We start from the raw sequence: 27,259 nt of genomic DNA on the forward strand, positions 1-27,259 counted from the left end.
GTGTATTACCTTTATTTACCTTTGTTTACTTACAGTAAGCATTTATGATTATTTATATTTGTTAATGGTTATGATTATTTATATTTGTTAATGGTAAAATAATTGACTCTTGAAGAGAGAGTAACAACTAAATATGGATGCTAAAGTTTTGCAAAATGCCACCCAATAAAATAACAATTAAGATGAGAAGCAGGGAGACGTGGATGCCTACAGGTACCTGAGGAGTGGAAGTAATTGCCAAAGGACTGCAGTTCTTGAGCTGTCTGTGAGGGTTGGTTCCTGGGAGGGCAGCTGGAGACCTCAGTGGATGGAATGTTGACTGTACTGGCAGCAAGGAGCTTGGCAGGTCGGGAGGAAAGCCCCTTCAGACACAAAACTGGGACACGGCAGCAGGAACCCTGCTGGTGTGACAGCTATCACCTTGGTAACTGGCGAGAGCAGCAGTCTGCCCACGGAAATGAGGTGGTAAAGAAGCTGCCGTGGTTCCAAAACCAAACGCTCACAAGCCTGGTATCCGGTACCCTTGGAAATGGATAAAACCAGCCTTCACCTTGCCCCCCTCTGGGGCACTGGGGCTGTGCGCAGCCTGCACCCCTCAAGCAGTGGTGCAGGTCCCTCCGGCCGGGGCAGCGGATGCGCCTGCTGCTCTCCTGCCCAGATGCACTGAGCAAGGTCAGGCACTCCTGCTCATGGATGTTAATCCCAGTTCCCACAAGCCAGCTGGGTGCAGCCTCGCCAGGTATGAATCCTGGAGGACCCAGCCACAGCGAGCGGCCACCACATGTGCCAGCAGCAGGAGAATCATAGAATCATGGAATGGTTTGGATTGGAAGGGACCATGAAGCCAATCCAGTCCAACCCCCTTCAGGAACATGGACATCTTCAACCAGATCAGGTTGCTCAGAGACCCTTCCAATCTGAACTTGAATATTTCCAGGGATGGAGCATCCACCACCTCTCTGGGCAACCTGGGGCACTGTTTCACCACCCTCAGTGAAAAACTTCCTCCTAATATGTAGTCTAAACTTCTCTTTAGTTTAAAACCTTCGCCCCTTGTCCTATTGCTACAGGACGTGCTGAAAAGTTCTTCTCCATTTCTCTTTTTACAAAGGCGTGGAGTGATGGGATGAGGGGGGGATGGCTTTAAATTGGAAGAGGGAAGATTTAGATTAGACATTAGGAAGGAAAACTGCAGTTTGGTTTCCAGCAGGAATTTCAGAACAGAATTCCCAATTACCATTACAAATTATGCAAATAAACATAAACAGCGGAGAAAGCACAGTTCTTATCAACCTTGCTGAATGGTTTTTTTGCCTAAAGCAGCAGCTCCTTTGTAACATACGCTTAAAGTAATTTCAGTGGGGAAATAACTTCAGTGAGTCCAGAGGAGGCCACGGAGATGATCCGCAGGCTGGAGGAGCAGCTCCCGCAGAGGACAGGCGGAGAGACTTGGGGTTGTTCAGCCTGGAGAAGGCTGTGGGGAGACCTTAGAGCAACTCCAAGCGCTGAAAGGGGCTCCAGGAAAGCTGAGGAGGGATTTTTGGTCAGGAGCGCGGGGATGGGATGAGGGGAGCGGGTTTAGGCAGAAAGAGGGGAGATTGAGATGAGATCTGAGGCAGAAATGTTCTGTTGTGAGGGTGGGGAGGCCCTGGCCCAGGGTGCCCAGAGCAGCGGTGGCTGCTCCGTCCCTGGAGGGGTTCCAGGCCGGGCTGGATGCGGTCGGAGCCCCTGATCCAGTGGGAGGTGTCCCTGCCCGTGGCGGGGGGAGCGCCGGACGGGCTGTGAGCTCCCGCGCGCCTGGCAGCTCGCGCGGCACGTGGCGGGGCGTGGCCAAGGAGGGGCGTGGTTAAGGAGGGGGCGTGTCCTCGCTGTCCCCGCGCCAATGGCCGCGGCGCGCGTGGGCGGCGGGCGGGGCGCGCGGGCGGCGGAGCCGGAGCTGCGCGGCGCCTCTCCCGCTCCCATCGGCACCAGCACCGCCACAGGCACCGCTGCTGCCCCCTCCCCGCCCAGGCAACGCTCACCATGTCGCGGCCGCTCCCGCTGAACCCCACCTTCCTACCTCCCACCTACGGCGTCCTGAAGTCCCTGCTGGAAAACCCGCTCAAGCTGCCGCTCGCTCACGAAGACGGTAGGGATACCCCCTTGCGGCCCCCCCTTGCAGCCCCGCACCCTGAAATGCTCCCCCTTGCAGCCCCCTGGCTGCCCTTTGCAGCCTAGAGCTCAGGAATGCCCCCCCCACTCCGCCTTGCAGCCCCCCCTCGCTCTCCTCCCGCTTCCCCTCGCAGCCCGGCACTCCGAAACGCTCCTCTTTGCTCCCCTTTGCAGTCCCCCGGCTCCCCCTTGTAGCCCAGCACCCCGAAACGCCCCCCTTGCAGTGTGGCACCCTGAAACACCTGTCCTCGCTCCCCCTTGCAGCCCCCCCAGCTCCCCTTCGCAGCCCAGCATCCTGAAATGCCCCCCTTGCAGCCCCTTTATTCCTCCCCCAGCCCTCCCTGGCAGCCCAGCACCCCAAAATGCCCCCCTTTGCAGCTTAGCACCTCAAAACATCCCTCCTTGCTGCCCCTTGCAGCCCCCCGAGCTCCTCTTTGCAGCCCAGCACCCTGAAATGCCCCCCCTTATGCTCCCCCTACTCATCCCTCAGCCTCCTCTTGCAGCTCAGCACCCTGAAATGCACCCCCCCTTGCAGCCCCCCCAGCTCCCCCTTGCAGCTCAGCACCCCAAAACACCCCTCCTTGCTGCCCCTTGCAGCCCAGCACCCCGAAAAGCCCCCCCTTGCAGCTCAGCACCCTGAAACACCCCTCCTTGCTCCCCCTTTCAGCCCCCATTTCCCTGCTGTCACCCCATTTACCGCTGCCTTGCTCCCCCTTTCTCCCTCCTTCCCATCCCCACAGGCGGTGAAGCCCATGTCTGGATGATCTTTAAGGTCTTTTCCATCCTAAATCATTCCATGAGCTATGATTTCCGTAGAGATATTGGGCACAGCCGGCCTGAGTTAACAGAAGACGCTCAGTTTTTTTTTTCCCAAGTTCCACATGCCTGGAAAAACGGATTAAAGGGCAGGATTTGCCTCTGGGAGGTGTGGGATGAGATGGGGAGCAGGGTGACGGGCACCCCATCCTCTCTTCGGGGCGCCCAGTGCTCCCTTCTGGTTTAAACCCACCTTCCCTTGAACCCCGTAACAGCACAGAGCTGCTGCTCTGCTGCAAAGCTGAGCCGTCATTGTACCTTATATTTGCAATGAATCGATGCCCGTTAAAACCAAAACCCTGTGAAAGTTCCTGCAAAGCCGTGGCTTTTTGAATCCTCAGCGTTTCCTCGCGAAGGAGCTCGTGGGATTCCACCAGGGTTGTCGCATGTGGTTAAAAAGAAAACATTTGAGGACGCGTGGTAGCCGATAGAAAGATGGGTGCAGAATGTTGCAGATGTTGTAGAGGAACCGGGTGTTTTCCTTCAAAGGATGTGCGTAGAAATCACTGAATTTTGTGGGAAAGAGTAAGAAAGTGTAATTTAAACTTTTTTTTTATTTCTTTGCTTCTGCTTTGGATTTTTTTATTAACTCTTCTGCGCTTCATATTCTGTCAGGCTTCACCGTCACCGTAAGTTAGTCACGTTAACAAGTACTGAATTTGAGGGCTAATTTCCTTGTGTGAGGTCTAACAAGGCTGGGACCTTAATTTAGAAGCGTGACACAGGATAATAAGTTAGGGGGATTTCGGATTAACACTTGGTGTTCAACAGACCACAGCAACATCTCCTCTTTTGCTGTAACTGAAATACTCGCTTTTAAGTCTGTTGAGCACTTATTGAAACTGACATCCAGAGTCATGCGTGTGATGGAATCGGGAACTAAAAATAGAGGAGAATCTCCAACCCAAGGCTGGGTCCGGCAGAGGTGCCTGGCTTGCATGACCCTTCAATTCTCTACCAAATGGAGCGCATCAAGGGGGTTATTTTTATGAAGGGAGTATTTGTTTCTTCAAACTGACAAAGTGCAAGAAAAAGAATTGAGGTAGTAGTGGCTAGTGTTTTAATTACTCGGCTCTTATGTCTGTCTTCTGTGTTTTGTTTAAGCATTCGGTAAAGAAAAAGACAAAGAGAAGAAGTTAGATGATGACAGCACCAGTACCACAGTCCCTCAGTCAGCTTTCTTGGGCCCAACATTGTGGGACAAGACACTGCCATACGATGGAGACACTTTCCAGTTGGAATACATGGACCTGGAAGAATTCCTCTCAGAAAATGGCATTCCACCCAGCCCAAACCAGCACGAGCATAGCCCGCACCAGTCGGGCCTCCAGCAAGCTACCTCAGCATCACCTTCTGTCATGGACCTCAGCAGCAGGGCTTCTACTTCAGTCCACCCAGGCATGGTGTCGCAGAACTGCATGCAGAGCCCAGTCAGACCAGGTAAATCAGCCCTAAGACCTTCCTGTGGATGTTGGCGTGGGCCCTCCTCCCCAGTGAAAATCACTCTTCTCCCCACATGGTTGACGGGCAGCTTAGAGAGAGACGATACGATTCGAGTCGCTCACACTTCAAAAAAATCAAAATAATAGCCCTAGTGATGGCTAACCTGCCCCACTGGGGTTATTATTTAAATTATGTAAGGAAGCTGTGGGAATTCCAAGGAAACTCTCCCATCTTCTCTCCATTGGTAGCCTAGCTATTAGCAAGTAAAAGGACCCCAAAAGTAACAGTAATGCATAGTTGCCATGGTGTTAATATTCCTTTGGCCAATTTTTGATGTGAGAACACAGGAATGGGCAATTATTTTGAGGTTAAAGACAATGCTTCCTGTTTGAAATTTTGGCCACAATCTTATTTTCTGTTGAGCCAAGTAAAATGTGCCACAGTGCATCGGGCAGGAACTGGATTTTGGAACTGCGTTATAATCTTGCTTAAATTCGCAGAAATCAAGTGTAACTCTGACCCGAGCTGGTAACTCGTGTCTGGAGTCACCTTAAGCTGTAGGCAAAGAAAACATTGTGGAGTCCAAGTTCTGGTTGTAATGCATGATTCAAACCCGTTTGATGTCAGTGGAAGTGTTCTGTTAGCTTATTAGTGCTTGAAATGATTCCTGTAGAGAATAACTGCTCTGGCTTGACACCAGCGTGGCTGAGATCATGGTCGGTGGAATAGTGTCAGCGTTGAAGTTTGGAAAATACGGAGCTTTGCCTTTTTTTAAAAAACAAAGAGAAAAGACCCAGGGTGACTTATTTATTGTGCTCTTCTGCTCACACAAGGTTTGCTAGAGCAAAATGTGCTCTCGGGAGCAGGAAACCACTCCTCTCCCTTCTGCTTGATCGTTTGCCATGCTCAGCGTGCGAAGTCATTGTCAGAATCATCTGATAAGGAGGCAAAATAAATAAATAGAAGGACAAAAGTTGTGGAGCAGGATGAAATAGAAGAGCCTGACGAGTCTGCAACGTTTCTTCCTCATTAAAAAGAAATAAAACACCCCCCAAAGTCCCCCAAACTTGTCTGCATCCTCCTTGGCCCCAAGTCAGAAGTGTGTGTTCAGTCGGAGGTTTCGTTTGCTCACTTTTACTTTATGTGGATTTGACTTTGGTTTGTATTTCAGTTTCAAGGCATTTCATAGTTAACTAATAACTTATAAGGGTTTCCAAAGTTCAAATATATTTGGAGTTGGCAAGAGCAGAGAGCATAAAACCTTTTGGTTTTTTTTCTGAGCCAGTTTTTAAAAATAGTGCTTCTGTGCTCCCTGGTTTTGTGTCGCATATGCACGCACAAAATTAAAAGCAGATAATGTGTCCTCATTCTTTTTTTTCAGAGGAGCCTGGCTATGTGCCAGCCTTTTAAAGATCACCTGTCAGAATTTATTTGTAATCAGCTGTCCGTGTGCCTTTTCAACTTATCGATTTTTTTTTTTTTTTTGAGTTTTTCCTGACCCGTTTGCAGCCCAGGGTTACAAACTTTGCTCCCTAGAAATGCTTTTTTACTGTTGTAAAAGAAGTCATCTGTTGAGGTAGGATGAAACATCTAAAGTCACAGGGATTTTCCTCAAATGCCTTCTTGCCTTAAGAATATTATAATTCTTTGATTTAATGTGTTTAAGAGGGAGCTCCTTTAATTTCTTAAACTATTATTTTCTCCCCTCCCCTGTTACAGATGGGTACTATGACTTATTTAACCATAGCTTGTTTTATCATTAGGTCTTCGAATTTTTTTTGTGCTGTCATGTAAAAATCTTACTTAGACCATCTGTTTTGAAGAGAAGATCATCTTCGAGCTTAGCATTTGAGCAAGTTTTAAAATAAGGCAGTATGTGTTTAAAAAAAAGAAACCCTAACAAAACATTTTCAGTAAAAGTAAAAGCAATCATTTCAAGTTGTCATACGAGTGCCGAGGCAAATGTGCTGCTTTGAAATAAAAAAAATCTGAAGGTAAATGTTAAAATCGTAATGGAACCTTTGGGTTAATATTCCTTAAGACTTTTAAAATACATTTTTTAAACTGTGCGTGAAGAAAAGGTTTTTTAATTGGCGTGAGCTACGGCTGCAGTGTGCGTGACTGTTATGATTTGTGTTATCGTAATAAACCCAAGAAAAAATAGTGTCAAGTATACCATTTCAACAAAAACGAAGTCCGTGTGACGTTGGGTTTGGGAAAACTGCATTTTTTTAGGTGACAGTAATTCTCCTAAAAATATGTTGTTGTTGTGCCTTCTGAATTTTGTCTTACAACGGAATCCTGTTGGAGCGCAGGGGCTCTGTCTGAGGGAAGGGTCCAATCCTGTACTGCTCGTGTTCCTCCTTCAAATGGCTCCGCAGGATTTGGCATCGTCGTGCCACGTGCGGTTGGTCAGAGCTCCTGTACCTGCATGTGCGGCGTTCGGGGAGGATGTACGCGTGCACGTGGAGCACCGAGCGTGACTCACGGGCACACAGGGCGCGTCTCGGGCAGAGGGTCTGGGGAAGAGTGGCATAAGGAGATTTAATTTTGTGCATGAGTTGAAAAACAAGCCTTAGCTGTCTTTAGAAGCCAACGTTCTTGCCCAAATATGTATTTTATACCATCTCTGGAAATTGGGATTGGCGTTCACTGAGAAGTGTCGTCCAAACTGAGCTGACCCAGACTATAAATACGTTGCAGAATTCTCACTCATTTATCTTTTTTTTTTTTTTAAACAGCAACAAAAACGGTATTTATAAATTTAACTTAATTCTGATTTTCCAGCTTGGATTGTCTGGTCGGTGGAAGAATGTGTAGGCTTATTAGTTTATCGTCTATTCTCTGGGCTAGAGCAAAGAATAAAGAACGCCTGCTTTCCCATAAATGTCTGTTTAGGAAATGTATGTGTGGCAAATACTGGTTTTCTTTGGAAGAGGAGGGGCACAGGGTGTTGGCTCTTCCAAGGTTGAAATCTGATATATTTCTTTTTTCACGGTACTGATTTTTTTAAATCAAAGACCATCATTCATTGTAATGCGTAGACGCATCCCTGTGTTGGATGTGGGTCAATCAGCCGAAATCTGAAGTGTCCCTCAGAAAAACAGCTTTCGTAAAGCTCGCTTTTACAGTAAGGTTACTGCAGACACAGTTCTGTGATTCTTAATCTGTTGTACACCTTGTGTGGTCTTTTGCCATTTTTTTTGGTTTTTTGGTGGAATGTAAATCTCCATTTAACTGCAGAGTCCTTTAAAGAAATTTGGGGTCTTTGTAGCCGTTTGTATATAAAGGGAGGCTCCAGTTTTGCAGGTGATGAGTTGGTGGTTGCTTTTTCCTGGCTCTTTTGCTGGTATAGCTCTTGGTTGGGTGAGTGGAGTGGCTACTGTAAAGGGTTTGAACAGAGTGGATTAGTGTTCGGAAGCGTCAGCCAAGTCTAGTGGAAGACCCTAATTAGGAGGTTCTTGGGATTTTGTGGTTTAGATCCCAATTTTCTGGTTGCCATCAAAGCCTTGGATGCAGGGCTATGCCGGCAGCGCGGTGAGCCATGTGTTGTTGGCTCCTTCGAGAGGATAGAGCTGTGGAAAAAAAAACCTCCCTCATTCCCTGCGTTCCTCTGACGGTGGTTTTCAGTCTGTTGCCTGGATGGCTGAGTGCCTTAAACTACTTGCAAAGGATCTGTCAAAGAGAATTGAAGAACAAACTCTGTATTCTGTCGCAGAAATGCACTTATGTGCAATATCTGTAAGCCTTCACTTTTAGTTTGGGGGGAAAAAAAAAAAGATTTAGGTGTATGCAAATGGAAAATGCTTCCGTTTGAAGTGTACTTATATCTCCCCCCCCAAAAAAAAAAAAGCAGAGATTTTATTGTATGTCATGCTTTATTTATTCAGCCAAGAGATTTCATCTAGAGCGCAGTATCCATTACGTTTTCCTTCTCCCGTAGGGACTGTGCAGTGGTGATTGACAGTAGGCGTGATCGGGTGGGTTTTGGCATTTTCTTTTACCTCTCGTTTGGGATAGGCACATCGGGCAGCTGTGAGCGGTTCGTTCCTGCTCATCCAACCTCTTGGCTCAATGCGAGGGATGACCGGGAGAAGGGGCAGCCCACAGAAGGGTGTGTGCGCAACACTCCCTTTATTGCACTCTTCCTTCCCTTGTGTTTCTTAACGTGACCTCCTCTTCCAGCCCAGTCTTTGTAGTGTGAAGGGCAGCATTCCCAGCCGCCAGCTTGTGCATGGAATCCTCTCCCAAGCGTTAATCATTGTTTACGAGCAGTCAGGAGGTGTTGCAGGAGCCGCAGCGTGAGCCCCCTGCTCTTGGGAGTTGTAGGACTCTACCTCCGGTACCCAAAGGAGCTGGGAATTTCCTGACCTTTGTTCTCCCACGTGACGACACGGGAATGACCAGCTAAACCATCCGGCAGGCTGGTACGAGAGCTGCTGTTCACATTGATGCTCACGTGAGGCCGTGGATGGCGGTTGCCTGCATGACCATGTGCTTTAGGCACGTGGCAGTCCCCTGTGCAGCCTGCTCAGCACGGCTTTTGCCGGAGCAGCAGGCACGCACGCACGGCTGCGTGCTCCTGCCCTTACCAGCCGACACCGAAATTGCAGTGAGATGGAAAAGCTTCCCTCTGGACTGCCGCGGCGAGGGAACCGGCGTGCAGACAGGGCTCGCAAAACTGCTTTCTGCATCAAAGGAAGATGCAAAATATATGCAGGCAAATATTAAAAATAGCCTGTCACATGATAACGGAGGAAAAAAGTGCTGAACGCAAGGCTTGTTAATGCTGGAAGCAAGAACACTGACTCCTTCGAGAGATCTAATTTTAATATTCACTGTTAAATGTTGATTATTGGTTAAATAATTGCTTGACTGCATGAAAGAACTTGAAGTTAATTCGGCGTTCAAACAGTAAACAGCGTGAAGCATTGTGGGGTTTATGCAATGCTTTTAAAATATACCTGGCCTCACTTTTCAGTTCTCGTTGGGAATAATGCTTTCCACGCAGGCAGATCTGCTTAGGCAAGTAAGGGCTACCCAGCGTTAGGAAGAGGATTTGCAAAGGAAACAAGGAGGGGTCTTTTTTTCCTCCTAAGAAAAACATTGCAAGGATGTCTGCATGTTGAACTTGTAATTACCTACAGAAAGCGCAGTGTCTTTCTCGGAGCCTTGCTTCCCATCTCAAAGTGTGTCGGAGAGTGTTTCATTGAATGGTTCTCTGGTGCAGTGATTTGATTTTTAAGAAGTGAGTAGACCCTGAAGTCTTCCTTAAAACAATGTGTTAAGGTTGAGAGAAGACCTCATGAGGAGATGTATTCAAAGAAGATGTTGACATTATCTGATTAGGTGAGGGTACTAGGAAACACATTAAATTGTTTCTATTTCTCCATATTCATATGACAGCAGGCGGGCGATCGTGGGAGCTGGCAGTGGCCAGATTCTGCCCAATTAATCTCAGCAATGAGTACTTTACTCCTCATGTGGTCACCCTGATTTCGGCATTGTTCAGCGGGAGAGCAGCTTGTTGACCGCTCTCCTTCATCAACTCCTTGGTGGAGCAGCAAAATGCCACCATTCAGACTCTCATCGTTCTTTTTTTCTTGACTTTTTTTTTTTTACTCTAAGGGGAATAACAGCTCTGGGTGCCCCAGTGGAGTTTCCTTAGGCTGAAAGGATGTACTCGTCATGGGTAGAGGGTACTTCGGAGTATTATGAAATCAGAAGCTCAGTTGGCCGGCAGTACACTGTGGAGCTGTTTAGTATTTGTATCACCCACATGTGATCATAGGTTGCCTTTTTTCAAAGTCTCGCTTTCATAACAAAATATATATGCAGTAGTTTGTCTGAATTCCACAGAAGACTGGGATGATCGGACTAGAGTATCTCAATTAAGTCATATTCAAGAAGAACTGGATTGATCTCTTCTATGTTAAGTAGATAATGAAACCTCTGAAAAAAACCCACCTCTGAAAAAAACCCCATTTACTTAAACCTTGTCTACTCCATTTAATGGAGTAAGTTGTGTTCTGAGTATAGAAAATGAATGTAAAATGCACGTCTCTTAAAATGAATGCATGACGAATACATTTTGTAGCCTGTTATCACCTTTTTTTAATGTCATTAAAGAAGCTGTTTATTTATTGCAAAGCTGAGTTTGGTCCTATGAGCTTTTGAGCTGATGTGAGGAGAGCTACCACAGAGCTACCACAGATAGGTAAGACAGCGTGTGTCACTGCGCTTTGTGTTGGTTGGTTTGGTTGGTTTTTCAGTTTTTCCCCTCTTTTCTTTCTGCTAAGGCTCTTCATAGCGCTTCAGCTTTGCTTAACTGAGGTGCTATCCATCAAGTTCTAACCAAATACAAGTTAACCTCTCGCATCTCTAACACACTTAAAGCTGTTGTACAGCTATGCATCCCTCTTCCATCCTCTGAACTAAATCTTGCCAGAGCTAAATTTGGCTTGGATTTTCGCTGTACACCATCCAACACCGTTGCTGAGCTTCTCTGATGTGGCATGCTCTTGCTTCATGTTCTCTACTCGACTTTGAGAGAAACAGCCTTGGTTCTTCTTGTTCTGGAAGTCTTCTCTCGTTTGTATTGCATGTCATTCAGTGGAAACGGGCATTGGGGAGATCGAAGTTCTTAGATTCTGCTTTGGTGTATGGGCTGTTTGTAGGAGGAAATAAAAACCCCGGATTTCATGAGGGTTCCTAGAAATCTCAGGTCCTTACTGACTGGAACACAAATCTGGATTGTTACTGAAACAGAACTTGACAGGAACCCCCAGATCAATGCGTTAACACGCATTTACTGCAAACAGATCCTGGAGTCAACTGTACCAGTAATTAATCTGTAACAAAATGTCATCCTTAGATGTGTAGATGTATAAGCAGAGAGGCAGAAATGCGTAGTTTGCAGAAGGTTTGTTGAGGATGGAGAGTGCTTTAAAAAAGTTCTTTTCCAATTAGCCTTAGGGAGCTCAGCTTGCGTTAAATTCCTTGTTCTGGAACATGGCTGTGGACAATAGGTCAAAGATTAAGTAATTCATTACAGAACTGGTTGGTGTTCCTGAATTTCATAAACAAATGGATAAAGAGGGTTCTCCATCCAGAGCAAGAACCATTACTTTGTGTGGCAATGATTGGATCTTAAATTTTTTTCACAACGCTCACGAGTCTGCCACTTAATTCTTATATGTGGACATTGGTGCACTTGAGGTGAGCTGGTGACAGCAATCGTGATACAGATGAAAGCACTCAAACCAAACATTAAAGGTGGTCCCACTAGTAACTGCTTAGAACTTGAGATTCAAAGGAAGCCAGAAAGGAAATTATAGGTTGCGTTTTGAAAGATTGAAGGAACAACAACATGGAACTTCTAAATACAAAATACTCCTGCAGAACTTTGTTTGACAGAGCAATCAATGTTTTTAGCGCAGAGAGATTACTGAAATAGTAACACTAAACCTTCTTGTGGAAGAGTACGTTAGTTGGGGCTGCAGAATATAAAACACAGGCTCAAAGCTAGAGGGCTGCACTGAAACAGAAGAGATGACTTAATTGGTGACTTAATTGGTGACTTAATTGGTGACTTAATTTAGTAATTTGTACAAACTCGCCATGTCAGCATTTGGAGATGAGTCCTGTTCCAAGAAGTCCACTTAAAAACCAGCGGTGTGCTCAGCTTCGGATGCTTAGTAGGTAGGAACTTGGTACTCAAACCCAAATCCGGTTCCCCCTCAAAACAGAGAGGGTTAAACTGACCGACTCTGCAGGACCCTGCATTAATCAGACATTCCGATGTTCCCTCTTTCCTTGTGCTGAGCAGTGGAAATAGAGCTGTTGCTGATGTTTGTGATCCCTGCGGCTCAGCCCCTCCTTGCAGCGCGGGGCACTGGGCTGGTTCTGCGTGTAACTCTTGCAGCTCTGGTCCTTACTGTGACAGATCAGCATCGGGGTATTGGGTTTTCTGCCTGGTTTGCTGCAAAAATAACCCCTATGGAGTTTTGCTGGGTATGTGTGGCCTCTTGTGTGTTCCTGCTTCATGATTTGTTTCAGGATATTGGCTGATCTTAACCAACTGTGGCAACAAAGTTGTGATTCTGAGAGAAGAATTGCATTCCTAAAATTTCATGGAAATAGATGAGTGGATAGGGTGGGAATATGTTCCTGAGCGGGAAAAGCTGTAACATAAATATGCATTTTCTACATCACGGGATTTAGAGAAAGCCTTTAAAATGCCTGATCTGTGTGAAATACTGCTAGGAATGCTGATGCCCTTTTAGGCAACGAGATGATTGACTTGGAGAAACAGTTCTGCAAGAAACCAGGTTCAATTGTCTTGGTTTGTCTTGAGAGGGGGTTGCAAACTCTTTTCCACCATTGTCCTTCCTTTAAAATACTCTTGTGATTGTGTGAGACTCCAAGGATTCGTTTAAAAAGAGAAGTTAGAAAGCCAGCTGTAAGGTTTGTAGGCAAGATCTGAAAGCACTGAGCTGATGGAACAATCTTGATCCTCTCCAAAGTTGAGCATGATTATTTTACCTAAAAATTCTCCTAAATTGTATGCGACCCTGTTAAATCCAGTTCCTCTTGTGCAGCGGAAGGACCTCAGCGCCCCTGCACTGCTTGAAGCCACCGTGCAGTCAGCCAACCTCCCACTGGAGACCTGTTATCTTATCACAATTATTGCAGTATTGCACGCGGGCAGGTGTCCAAGTGACCTTGTTCGTGGTCTCGCCGTTCACCCTTCAGGGTGCGTTTGGGCCAGGGCGCTGTGCACAAAGCCGCCTTGTACGGCTCGCTCTGCACGGCGAAACTTTCCACTCGGCCACCAGGATCTGGTCGGTTGGAAGTGGATGAGAAACAAGGGACAGTGAGAGTGGGCTAAAAGTGTTGAGGGATCAAAGAGGAAAAGTAGGTCGTGGCAGCTTCTGGGCGTTGGGAGGAGGAAAGGGGAGCGCAAGCTGGGGAAGATTTGTTTTCCTATTGGCTTTTCAAAGTTGTGCAATTTAAGAATTGGATTAACCTGATATGACTGTTTTTCTGCCAGATTAGATATGTTGAGTTTCTTGGCATTGTGAATTGTACAGTACATGGTGTGCTGTAAATATGGGTGTGTCGGGATAAAGCTGCAATGACACAACCCGCTCGCGGTGTAAGGCAGCGTGGCAGGGTGGACTCCTCTGCTCCCGTAGCGCCCCGTCCCCTTCACCCCAGAACACGCATAATTGTGAGAGCATTTGACCCCAAACCACGCATAATTGTGAGAGCATTTGACCCCAAACCACGCATAATTGTGAGAGCATTTGACCCCAGAACACGCATAATTGTGAGAGCATTTGACCCCAAAACATGCATAATTGTGAGAGCATTTAGAGGTTCATTGGAACCCCTCTTTGCCCCCAACACAGCATCAATTCATTTTGATATCCTCTGGGGGCTAAAATCCATTGGGTCTGGCAAACCAAATGCTGTATGAAGCGTCTTAAAGCCCGTATGAAATGCCCTGAAGGGTTTGGTCCTGCTTTCTCACGACTGAGCTGGAGAAATATTGAGATGCCTTTTTATTTTTTTCTTTTCAAGCTGTGTCTAAGACATTGCCTTGAGCTGAACTTTGGAAGAGGAACAAATCAGATGCAGACCTGGAATAGCTGCGAGCGCCGAGCTGGCTGTGTTTGATGTGCCCCGCAGCGCCGTACGGGTGTCAAAGTGAAATTTTTACAGCAGTATATATTTGCTCAGTGGCGGGGGCAGGTTGTGTTATGTACATCCCCAGGTGATTGGATGTGGTGTATCCTTTTTATACGCTGGGTTGGCCTCATGGAGTGGCCCGATTCTGCGTGCTTACTCCAGGGTGAGGGTGGAGTAATGACTGGCTTCCAGCTGAGGCGGTGCAAGGAGGCGGCTGAGGAAAGGTGGCCAAGAGCCAGGGCTGTGAGCTGGGCGATCGCTGCTCTGAACACTGATAAGAGGTGTGCAGGCTTCAGGGAGTGAAACTACGACTACATTAGGGCACCTTTGTTTAATTCCCACTCTTATTTCCAGACTTCTCCAGGGACCGTATCTACCCCAGTTTAGCCGCAAGGGCTGACCATGGCGTGGCCTTTGTCACTGACTCTCAGGACCTGCCCTCCGTATCCACACGCTGAAAAAACAGGAATTCATTCCCCTGTCTGCAGGAAGATTACTTTCCTTGGAGAAGGTTAATAAGTCAGATATCAAGACTGTGTCGTGGTACTCAGCCGTATGTTATTACAATGCCTTGCTCGAATTCACGTAGGAAAACAAAAAAAGAGGCTCTTCAGAGGAAGGTTTTTCTGAAGTGATGGGAGTGAGGTGATTAAGCCGTTTTTTTTTCAGAGCAGCACGAATGGAGTAAAATGGAGCAGGAGGTTGACTTTGTGAACACCTGCATGGCTCCGCAGTACGCTCACATCAGAGAATTAGGAATGAGTGCAGCATATTTAAAGCTTACCTGCATAGCAGCCTTTTGAGGAGGTCAAACCGGAAGCCTTTGGTTACAAATGTTGGAGAGCTGCGTTTTGGGTGTCTGCTTGAACCCCCTTAGCTGCTGGTGTCTCAGCCCTTAAAGTCAGGGCATGGACTCTGAGACCTGACATTCGTGCATCCATAATCTTGCGGCTGCTCTCAGGAAAGTTGATCTTTCTGTTGAACTGGACTCATCACCGGGTTTTAAGAAATGTTTTCCAAACTCTTCTATCTGTTCATTTTTCTTAGTGCGGCGTGGCTGAAGTCACTGCTAAAAATCATGGTAGGCTCTGTCTGGAAGCTGTTTGGAACACGTGAAAAGAAATCATTAGCCAAATAGAAGGGAAGATCTGGAGGTGTAATTGTGAACTCGTGTGTCTCTCTCATTTCTCCAGCTGCTGCACGTGTCTAGGTTATCAACTTATTCCTGTTAAAAAGTAAACAAATCTTACTTTCCTTATGTGGTCTCGTGACTGTTTCATCCGAGCTGCTCTTATCTGTAGCAGGGATGTACTTCTGAGGTCCTGGGTTTGGAGGCTTTTCTTTCTGCTTCCACACGCAGCAAGTTCTCACGAGTCACGTGTAGCTCTGCTGCTGGCCAGGGATGCTGTTTGTCTCCTCTTAAGTCAGTTAAAAACCCCTGTTATCGCTACTATCAAAGTGTAGTACCTTATCACTGGGGCAGCTTTCATCTCATTAGACCCAGCACGTTTTTTGGATTGAATCCTTTGGCTAAATTCATCTCGCTTCACGACTGTTGCTCTGTGTTCCTGACTGCTCCTTGGTGCTATTTAAGTAGCATCAGCAAAACCTGAGCTGTAAGGGTCAGGACCAGGAGAGTCATACTCTTCCTTTACAGGGCCACATCCTGAGGGTCCCCAGCACCTCTCGTTCTCCTGAATATGGAATTTGAAGTCATTCAGAGCGTTGTGTTTTTGAGCCGCTGATGGGAAGCTCTTGCAAACCTCTGCAGTGAATAATTTACGGTGTCCTTTCTGAATGGGATCCTTTCAGGGTTTGCATCCCTGAAGGAGCTGGTGGTGTATAAACTCCTATCGAGCTGCAGGTGAATGCCTGGTGCTCAGCACCCTCTCTGAGTGTGCTCAGCCCTACAAGCCCAGTGAACTCCTTGTTAAAACACAGCACTGGCAACACTGGTCTTTGGGCAAACTCCTTAAGTCATTTGGGTTTTTTGCTGCCCTTCAGTTTATAGCCCGTGCCTTGTTGTTTCCCACTTTCTCACGTTTTCCCAAAGCCGCTGGTGTGTACAGTCTGAAGATCACATTTAACCAACAGAAGGAAATCGGCTTGGCCCGCCGGGCTGCTCCATCACGTGGCGGAGAATGTGTTCACTCTGTTCTGCCAGACTGTGGCTCGCTGAGCAAAATACAGTGGAGCTCTGGGCTTCAGGCCAAGCTTTTATTTCAGTTTGGAGCTTACAGCTACATATTTGCTGTTTGGCAGGACATCCACTGGGGTATATTTGGATAGTAATCTAGCATTGTTTTGCTGCTTTTTTTCTTCTTTTTTTTTTTTTTATTAAATGCACACAGATAGTATAATCCCAACGCTTACTTTGCCCAGTCCATACGACATTTCTCGATGTGCACCGTTATGTATGTGCACTCCAAGCTTGTAACCATGACCTTTGATGAACAGAAGTCCAAGCAATTAACTTTCTTTTATGAAAAATTCGGCGTGTCCTACTCTTTGCCCCCCATGGGCGATAACAGAGCTATGTTGTTACTCTTTCCAAGATCAAAAGCTTCACCAGGGTTTGATTGAAGTCCAATTATGGAAGGAAGTAGCTGTGCTGGAGCTCTGAAAATAGCAATAATTGTTAAAATAATAAAATGTGTCCTTGTGAGTCTTTATAATATTTAAAACTTCTTTTGGGGGGAAGGGGGTGGCTTTCCTCTATTTTAAAAATGAAAATATTAGCAAATGTCTTGGGAACATAGGAGTGTGCTGCTAGAAATCCAGAGAGGGTTGCTTGTTCCTCTTACTTCAGTTCTCTTCTCCACCCCAAGCCTGCCTTCCTCTGGAGCTGTTTGCATGCAGCCTGACTCATGCAGGAAAATAAAGCTGGATTTGATTTTTAACTGTATGGGAGGCTTTGGGTTTAGGGGCGATAAAGGCTTTATGGTGAAAACTCATTTATTTCTCTATGAAACCAAAACGTGCTTTTCAAAATACAACATGTTTTGGAAAGTTGGCTCTGGGTTTGAAACTCCAGCATCTCTGAGGGCACCCTCATCTCAAAAAAATAGTATAGAAAGACCCAATTGCTCGAGGAGGCACTACAGAATAGGATTGCAAGCATCAGTGTTTGAGGAGAAATAATGTTCACAAAGGGAAATCTCTCTCAAACTCTGGGGAGGGTTGGTTGGGTTGGTTTCTCTGAGCAGTGCTGAGCCTGAATGTCTGTTTTTATGATGACTTTATCAGCCACGTTGAGCAGTGTCTGCGCAGATCAGTACTGGGAAACACAGAAATGCTTTTCCCCAAATCTCTGTGTTATTCTGCATATATTGTATAGATTTTCAGCTGCCTTCTCTTAGTCCTTCCTGCATCCTCAGGGAAGAGAACCAGGGAGAGTCCAGTGGTGAGACTGGGCTGGTGTTGATGGCCAGAGCTTCAGGAAGGGAGAGTTTGGTTCTTGACGTTCAAACTCAGTGTCTATAAATGTCCATCTGTCTTTGCAGTGTTCAGTTAATTGAGACATCAAGGGGAATAAATAGAAATGAAGGCGATAATGTGGACGGTGTTAGGTAGATCTTCCAGTATTTTCCCCTGGTGGCTGTGGCTGCTGCTCTGGTGATTCCGGAGTTGTGGCTGGTTTGAACCCACAGCAGGATTTTACCAGGGTTTGTCTTTTTTTTTAATTCCTTTTAAACTCACGTGCTTGCACACACGTCTGATATAGGACGAGATAATCTCAGTGTGAAAATCAACCCTCGTGTACTTTATTTTTAGCCAAGGACTCAGAATCACAAACTACTTGAGTAAAATCTTAGCATTATAGATAAATGGTATCAAGTAATATGCCCAGAGGATTGTACGGATCCAGTGAAGCCCTTTGATTTGTCATATGAACTAGAGTTGTTCCTGACTAGAATTGTCTTAGCCCCTTCAATTACTAGGGCAGAACCTGTTATTTGTTCATTTGAATCTTACTGTTAGGCTTTCTCCGTTGCGGCGAGAATTATTTAGTCTTTCTTAATTCACTTAAACCTTGGTAAAGTCCTCTATTTACTCTGAATAGCTCAATTCCCTGCTCTTACTGGGTTGGGATGGATCTTTGGGGGTACGAACTGTTTCACTGCCTTCTGGAAATCCTAGTTGGCATAAAAGCAACGGGAGCGAGGGGTGCCCTGTTGGTCAGCTTAAAGGTGTTTATACAGTCGGCAGCTTGAACAGCCCAGAACAGCCTTGTCTGATCGCTGGGAGCTGCTGAAACTCATCAAGCAGGTTCCTGCTAACCAATTATCCAGCTAAGCAGAAAGAGGAAAGGTGTTTCTCTTGCTTGTTTTTCCTTTGCTGAGTTTAACCCATTCTTCCCCAAGCACCAGTCACCGTCGATGTTCCTAACGCTGAAGTAACAGCGGTGAAAGTAGAGAAGGAAGAGGGTTAGAAGGGACCTCTGACCTTGCAAGTACAGCTCTGTATGTTGGTATGTATCCCTCGACTGGGCAAAGGCTTGCAGTTTGTAGCATCAATACTGAGCATTCTTATTCTTAGCTGAATCAACAACCCTCACCGAGCTTTGTGTCTTGCATGTTAACAAAATCTTTAAAAAAAAAACCAATTCCCCCTCTAGCCCAACCCTTCCCCCCACTCCTGAAGCCCAGTAATGAATGTTTCATTGCTGCCAGAGCAAATTTGTTGATTCCCAAACACTCCTACTGTGCCTTGGTTGGAAGACTTGCATTACTTCCATAATAAGGGCTGCAGATGATATAATAAAAAAAGCTCTTTCTAGTAGAGCTCTGGTTTTGACTACATGGTATAGGAATAAATAAATGCTCCAGTGATACCAGGCAGCTCGGCCGTCCACATCTCGCTGTCTCCTCCATGGATTTTTAAGACAGGACACGTGCATGGCTCTTTTACTGGCTACAGATGTATCTCTGTAGAATTCAGAGACATTGTCAAGCAATGGTGCAGTTGGCAAACAAATTATTTTGCTCATGAGTACTGGAAATAGTAAATGAGTGGGTGGGACATGGTGAAAAGATATTCCCAATTCCAGTAGAGAACAAGAGGGTGAAGTGACTTCCCTAACTGCTGTAAAATAATAACTCGGTGAATACTTTTTTTTCCTGACTACTTAAGGAATCACTTCCATACGCAGCAATCTCTCCGTGCGTTCTCTGATGTGCAGCGGGGCTCCTGCAGCTTTACGGCTAGGGAGTTAAGAGCTTTTTATTCCCTAAGCTTGTTGGTAATATGTATTCGTGCCTCTCTGTTGAATTTGTCTGAGATTGGCCAGCGGTTTCTGAAGCTGTTGGGAGGAAATGAGACAGACACGTGCACAGCACCTTTGCATACAAACTCATTTATTGAGGAAATGGAGCTGAAGACTAATTATCCAGTACCGAGACACTGAGATGAAGCTTGCAAAGTCATTGAAAGAACAGAAAGGCCACTGGGTATCTTAATTATGTTCATAGGCTTTAACTAGGTACCGAGTTACTGTTTTTGCCCACGGGTTGGATCTGTGCAGGCCAGTGTTCATCTGCCCAGGACTTCTCTTCATAGAAGTGAAGGGCAATTTGGTGACTGCATCGATTGCTTTGCAAGTGACTGGAAATGCTTATGAAGAAGCAGATGTAAATACTCACTGGCTTAAACTGTGGTTGTGGCAGAGCTTGATGGGACCTCTGAGCTGTGCTAGTGGCTGAGTGGTCCGTGCCACTGTGGTCTTAGACTATTGACAGGGCTTTCTCTGGTTTCCCAAGGGTGTAACTGATCATCTGCTACTGTTGGACATGGAGGGTTATTTTTTTAAAGGAAAGTCTGTGAGTGCATGAGTTGGAATCAAATAACAAAAATGTCGTAAAGACTTTCCATCATCAGTATTTTATTGAGTTTTGCCTGTGCGTCGAGTCCTCAAATGACCTAATCCAGGCGAAAAAACGATGGCTAAGGAGGTAGAGCCAAGTTCTCCGGTTACTGAACAAGGGACCTGCAAAGGCAGGTGGCCACATCATCCCTAGCAGCTAGGACAAACCTTCTGAAACCAGTAAAGGTGGGTTGAGACTTCTGCTTCATTAGATGCTTCTTCAGGCTGCAGGTCAAGCGGGCGAGGTGTGGGAGTTGAACACCGTATTGTGGGCGATGGGTGGGCAGCACCAGCTGAGCCAGGTGCGAATCGCATGGAATGTGTGTGCACAAACGGCCTGGGCATGAGGAAGCAAGATGCTTTCACCTGTGAATAGCTGAGTTACTTCTGGTGAAGTGCAGCGGAACACAGGGTTGGCTTCCGTGAAAAGGACACATTAAAGGTGGCCATGAAGCATCTTTGTCATGAGACCAGCTCTTAACTTATTTCTTAAACTCTGGAGCACCATAAGTCTGGTCAGTGCCATTTTCTTTATTCCTTCTGCATTTGTAAAAGGAGAACGAATAAAAGTGTTCTGTAAGCTTTGCTATATTAAAAAAAAAATATTTATATGGTGCAGCTCTATTTTGTGTAATTCTTTATATCCAAAAAAATAGAGGGCCTTAGAGTAGAAGAAGAAAAGCCGCATCTCTGGGTTTAAGATAAAATAAGATGATCTCTGTGACAGAGACAGCAGAAACGATGTGATGTGACAGTTGCTGTAGCAACACCACCTCCTACTTCATGAAAATCGGAGTTAACAGGAGTGTAAAAGGTAGAGCCCACATAATTTTCCAAGCCTATGGATTGCTGCTACCCTCAGCTTGCAGTGCTTCCACCTCCCTAATGTTTCTCGTTCCATTTGGGCACAGCTACACCTTTTTCCACACGGCTGGCTCTCGCAGACCCAGTCCTGGATTTGGCGTGTGTGGTAGGAGCTCTGCAGAGAAGCCAGCAGTGTCCAGCCAGTGACCTGGTGGCTGGGAAGCTTGGCGTGCAGCGCGACACGCCGAGGGCTTTGTTGACCGTAAATGCCCTGCTCGGTAGCTGGAAGGAGGTCTGACTTTTGTGTCTTGGGGCAGTGTCATTGCATGTTTCACACAGCTCAAAATCATCACAGGTTCTATATCTGTTGTGTTCAGAACATGCATCCGTAGTGCGTTCAGAGTGTCAGCTCAGGGTATGGAGAGTTTGCAGAGGAGATCACAAGAAGTAAAGTAGGTATTAGTATTCCAAGATTTCTTCAAGAACTATTCCATTGCCAAGCTTATCTATTTTTAAAAGATAGAAACATAAAGATATTCTATATGTTGCCTTTTCTGGTCGCTTTTTGCTGAGATTTTTTTTGCTTTACCGTCCTCTTTCTATAAAAACATGACTGCTGTTCCTTTCCTGCAGAGTTTTCTGCACCTTTGGTTTTTGAGACTCCTCAGTGTAGTAGTTTCTTGCCCTTTTTTGGTGCTGGATGACTCTCACCTTTACAAGTGAATTTCTAAGGCAACGTCTTGCCCAGTGTTCAGTGCTGTAATTTCTTTTAATCAGCCTCGCTTTGTGAAGTTCCCTGTGTCTGATGTGCCGTGAAAGCCTGTATCAAGCAGCAGCTGTAAGGAAGTGGTTAAGGACACATGGGTAATGTCCATATGCAACAGCCTGTTCTCCCGGCGTTCTCCCGAAGCCACGGTTATGTGACCCATTTTTCAGACTCCCCAAGACTGATGCATTTGTATACTTTTTTTTTAATAAAAATATTAATAGAGATATATTAATAATATATTATTAAAAATAAATACATTAATAGATAAAAAGATGAAACGACACACACTTCTTCTTCCTTTGTGTGTGCCACTGGGAGTAAAACTATTGTGTAAAAGCAAGTGAATTCTCCGCAGTTATTGAGCTGTAACAAACCATACGCAAATTTGGGCTTTTGCTGTTCTTGTTTTGTTTCCTCTCCCCCACCCCAGCGTGTTAGAGGGTCCTAAGTCATAGAAAAAAGAAAATGTACTGAGTCTTCCTTGGAAGGGTATGGGAACAGTGTGTCCTCATTTTGGCATCTCCGCTTCTTAAACTGTGACTATTGTATACAAATCATTCTCTCGATTTAGTTTTGTCACATAAAGAGTGGACTGAGTTTTTGGTGGACAAAAATTGTATGAAAGTGAAAAGAAAGAGTTACTCCGATAGAGAGTTCAGATTTGTGCAGACAGAATGGATCAAAGGGGAAGGTCGGGTCTGCACACTCCTCTAAGTCTGCCCAGTGCCCCTTTTCCTGAAGGGATCTATCCAGGGAGCAGGCGATAGCATCTCTCGGCTGCCTCCGGGGCTTGCCATTAGCTCCTGGTCGGGAGGAAAAGGGAATTACCCATCTCACGTGGCTTTTCCATGCCGTTTGAAATCTCGCTCGGCTGTGTTTTGATAACACGCCCAGGGACGATGGGCTTGGGTACCAGAACTGGGTAATAGATACGTGAGTCATGAGTGGCATATGCTTTCGGGATTACAAGGCGGCTTCTTGCAAGACCTGTTTACTGACTGAGAGCGTGCTGTCCTGCGTGTTCATTAGCCAAATAAATAGAGCAATGCGAGAGGAGCTCGCTTGATCTGGAGTCTTGCTGAGCACATTGGCGGTGGCACGAACGCGTCTTCGGGACAAGTGTTATCTTTGTTTTGAGTGGTGTTCCACGTGAAGGTGTATTTATTGATGCTGTATGAGGCTGTTATCTAAAGCAGGAGCTCTATCTAAAATTGATTTATTAAGGCTGGGTGTGTAATTGTCCCAGGAAATAAAAAAATGGATAGGTTTTTTCCTCCTCCAGAACCGGTTAAAAATTCTAATGATTCTCTGGAACTTTTCCTTTAAGAAAAGAAAAGAATTGCACTGTTTGAGGAACCTGACTGTATGTGAATTGCCAGTTAAGGAAAATACACACAGCTGTGCCAAAGGATGTCACGAAGCTCCAACGCGCCAGAGAATATCGGCGTCTTGAAGCAAAATGTGCTTCTAAGCCAGGTTTAAATCAAAATGAAACACCTGTCTGAATGCTCTCCCCTGCAGCCTCTCCTCAGGAGAGCATCCCCACGGAATGCCATCGTGGCCTGTCTGTAAGGAGAGCAACATCCTACAGAACATCGTGGAGAGGGCTGCGGGTTTCATGCTTTTAAGAGTTAGCAAATCCCTGTGTGACGTTCTAGAAGCCCTCAGTTTCTGTGTAGCACTTCTGCAAGGGAAGTGTTCAGAACAGAAGCATTGTCTTGAGGTGTCTTAGAGGGGAGAACAGTTTGATCGGTGGGGCCATATCGAGCCAAGTGCTGCCTTCACACAGGTTAACGATGGGGTAAGGTTGTCAGAGGATGGATCTTATGGAAGAACAGGCTCTGCAGTCCCATAGACATCGTGATGGTGCCTCGTATTTGTTGCTTTTGAAGGGTAGAAGGTTACCGGCACAGCAGGTGTAGCGTGTTAGATGCACCTTGTGCAAACCACTTGCAAAGTTGAGCCCATTGTCCGCTTGGAGATGAAGGCTTTAATTACATCGCATCCTCCTTTTCCCTTCTCCCGTTTTAAATGCAGAGGTCAGACCAGCTCTGGGTTGAATCAGGACTGTATTGGGAAGGAAGCGATTGTCTGTAGGATCTTGACCTCATTTACTGCAGATGTGAGAGAATGCAGGGAGCGGCAGGAGGAGAAGGGAAAATCTGGCTGGAAGGACAGAAGGATTTTGTCTAGAGAGACTGGATTTTTCCGTGAAGTTTCAGCGGAATCCTGAGCAAGTTGCATGTTTGTGTGAGCTTGTCATGCTGCATGTTTGCTTCTCTGTTGGTGAGGAGCCCAGTTTGAAGGGAGATTTAGATTAGATATTGGGAAGAAATGTTTTCCTGCGAGAGTGGTGAGGCACTGGCATAGGTTGCCCAGAGAAGTTGGAACTGGATGAGCTTTAAAGTCCCTTCTGACTCAAACCATTCAATGATTCTATGACTCTTTGATACCTTGGGTGGCCCTCGTACAGCCCCGAGCCAGCAGCAGGAATCGGTGAGAGCTGGTTTGGAATGCAGACAGTGCCTATAATGTCAGCTAACCCGAAAGGCTGGCTACGTACGTTTAATTTAAAATGTCTGTACTTCTGTCTTTCACCTGCAAAGAGGAAGAGCTGCCCCTTCTTTCCTAAGGGTCTTCTGGGAAAAAGATAGTTTCCGTGAAGCACACAGATGCAGTAGTGGTCAGTGCAGGAGGAGACCCTTGGGAAGCTGATAATTGTATCTCCACTGGAGTGCTTTGTGGCAAATAATGTGTGGGTCCACTTGGATAAAGAAAAATGGGTGAAGCCTGGACTCCTGGATGAGGAAAGAATCTGGAAAAAAATAGTATGTGATCAGAACCTTAGAGATTGGTGCAGCGGTGACTGTGCTTCTTAGAATAAAACAAATGGAAAAGACAACCTGGATTTTCTCGTGTGCCACCCAAAACCAGGCACGTGGTGGCCGGGCAGCGCCCCACAGTGCCTTGCTGCTTGCGCTGGGCGGAGGATGACAACTTGCTCTCGCTGTCAGGAGCTGAGGGGGGACAAGGTGCTTTACCTGAAGTGCTGAGAGCAGAGGATCTGTGGGATTTGGGAATCTGGAGCTGTCTTTGTACCAGTAGCACAGGTGCACTCCTGCTCTGTTCCTTCCAGTGATGCTCTTCTGAATGCAATCATCCCAGCCTTTGCCGAAGCAGCCTTTCTCTTCCAGGCTCTTCTGTGGAGCCTTTTTAGCTCTCAGTTTTCTTTATCCTCACCTCCTTGCCCCCTTCTCAGCTTTGAGTCCCATTTACTTAGTGCGATTGCCCCTTTCTCACCCAGCCTTAGCACGCATGCAGTCGATCTTAAAAAGTCAAATGAAAGGGAAACAACATTGATGCCAGAGCTGCCCTCTCTTCCAGGGCATGGGCTGCTACCATAGGTTGGGGAAAAAATTGCCAGAAACTGTTAACTGATTCAAAACAAAGTATTTTTGCTGAACCTTTTTCAGGAAGCTGTAGGACCGTTTTGGCAGAAACGTAATTGGCGCCTACAAATCCAAACAGAATGGTTGAAATCTGGCAGTGATCTAAGGAACTGCAGACAGCATCCTCTAATGGGAAGTGTCAGACACTACCAGTCCTGCCTGGAATAATACTGGAGAGGCCCGGAGCGGGAGGCACGCGATGCTGAGAGGGGAAACAACAATCCTTTTATCATGGAATGTACAAAATTTGTTGAAAAATGTCGATATCTTTAAAAAATACAGGTTTTAAAAACGCTTCCATGCGCCAGTCTTTTCGTTAGCAGCGAATATGTTGTGTTTGCATGGGATTAAGAGCCGTCTTTCCGCAGGAAGTGTTTGCAGTCACCCCATGTTTGGGAGCGTCAAGTTTGTGCAAGATAAGAAACAGAGGAATGCCCGTGCCAGGCTGGAGTGCTGCGTAAAATACGCTGATCTCCCGTCGCTTCAGAAGAAAATAAAGTTCCTCTAATAACGACTTACATAAATACACCCAAAGGTGAAATGTCTTCACCCCCAGGCAGAGAGGGGCTGGTTTTGTCCTTGAGGTCTGGAAGAGCGTGGCTTTAGCGTTGGTGTAGATGATGGTCTTATTGTCCATGTAATTGTTTTAATTTCTGGAAGACGCTGAAGTACAGATAGTAGGGAAATTAGATGATGGTTACAATATTGTAAGTGAGGAATTATAACCTGACAAGATGCAATCTTTGGATAAACCGTGGCCTCCAGAGTGCTCCTTTGCCACCTGTGGGGATTTTTCCTGTCTCTGTTCCTGCACGCTGCCCTGTGTTCGGCGTTGAAAGGACTTTTCCGAGTGGCTGAAGGGGTTAATGCAGAAATAGATGACAGATTAGTCTGGGCCAGGCTGTGATTTGGAGTAGGAGAACTATTCCAAATAGCTGGCCTGCCGCCAAGTGGATAGACGAGTTGGAAGAGCAGTGGGGTTCTCTGGAGCAGCTCTGGGTGAGGATTACCTGTCAGTTTAACTGCTGTGCTCCATAGTCTGACTGACAGACCCAAAGTGCTTTAGCTAATGTAAAGAAAAATGATTAGCAAACATATACTTTACCTCTGGGCTGCTAAGAAATTGAATAAGAAACTCCTCTTTTCTTTCCCTCCAACATATGTGTGAAAAATAGGGAAAAATATTTTGATTAGAAGGTTTCCATTCCCTTTTCTTCTCTTGTTCTCATTGCTGTTCTCCAGCCAGCTGCGGAGCTGATGAAAAGTGTGGAAGGGCTGCGAGAAGGGAGACTTGGAAAATCAGGCGCATTTCTCTTAAGAGCTGAGTGATTCAAAATTGAGTTCCCCAGAATTCACCGGGGATCTCCTGCAGTACAAATAAGGAGTCTGTCAAGCCGTGGTACAGCCGAAGAGGTTATTCCTGTCTTAACTCTCCCGGGCACAGCTGGTAGGTGGATGTTTCAAAAGGGGGAAATTAGGAGTCAGGATACAGTGATTGAACTCCCCACGATACCAGATCAGCATTTGAGGTTTGTAGGTATCTAAAAATGCTGCTATGCTTTCGAATTGCGAGTTTAGTTATTGCAAGCAAATTAAAGCTGCTGGGGTTTTTTTTAGCAGCCGTTTGGTGACCTAGATGACACGAATGAATGGCCTCGGTCCGTTTCTCTTTGAAAAGGAACCACACTGAATATATTGCTGTGACGTTGAACTTTCTCACTGGCAGTCCGTGCTGGGAGGAGGACCAAGAGGCTTAGAACAGTCAATTTGCTTTGAAGTCCTTCTTTCTGGAAAATTTTCTACTATTGGTAGTACCTGCCAGACTTAAGAGCATTAGCAGAGGCAAGATGTTGGGGTTGTCAAAACCTGCCGGTTCCTTTGCCAGGAGGCACCTGGAGCTGTCTGTCCTGGCATAGTCGGTGTTGCTTGAGCGGAGCAATATGAGTGGGAAAGTCTCCAGACAAAAGGCCCGTGTTGACATAGTTGTGGTCTCCCCGGGCGATGGGTGAGACGCATCACTGGGGTGGTATGAGGGGAAGTTTCCATTAACCATTGTTCCCAGCTTGTCTCCACCAGCACCATGGAGTTTTGCAGCTGGATTTCCAGAAGAGCTTAACGCTCAAGAGCCGTCGTTTCAGCAACTTAAATAGAGGGGCTGAGTTCTTTCCTAAACACTCGGCAATCGGCGGCCCCCACTGAGAACAAAGCTAAACCATTATTCGGTGCAGCCACTCCACTGCTCTGAAAATTTGGCCACTGCTGTGAGCGCAG

General features: G+C 46.1%; 1 protein-coding gene across 1 annotated transcript in view; it reads left to right on the forward strand.

The window, feature by feature from the left end:
* Nucleotides 1-1,899: 1,899 nt before the first annotated feature.
* Nucleotides 1,900-27,259, forward strand: part of HLF (HLF transcription factor, PAR bZIP family member) — a 34,762-nt gene continuing 9,402 nt past the window's right edge. The window contains exons 1-2 of the mRNA XM_054082900.1: nt 1,900-2,128; nt 4,072-4,407. Coding sequence (XP_053938875.1) covers nt 2,023-2,128; nt 4,072-4,407 — 442 coding nt within the window. The 5' untranslated portion in view covers nt 1,900-2,022. The remainder of the gene's footprint in view (nt 2,129-4,071; nt 4,408-27,259) is intronic.

The sequence above is a fragment of the Cuculus canorus genome, chromosome 18, assembly GCF_017976375.1.
Source record: "Cuculus canorus isolate bCucCan1 chromosome 18, bCucCan1.pri, whole genome shotgun sequence".
Taxonomy (NCBI): Eukaryota; Metazoa; Chordata; class Aves; order Cuculiformes; family Cuculidae; genus Cuculus; species Cuculus canorus.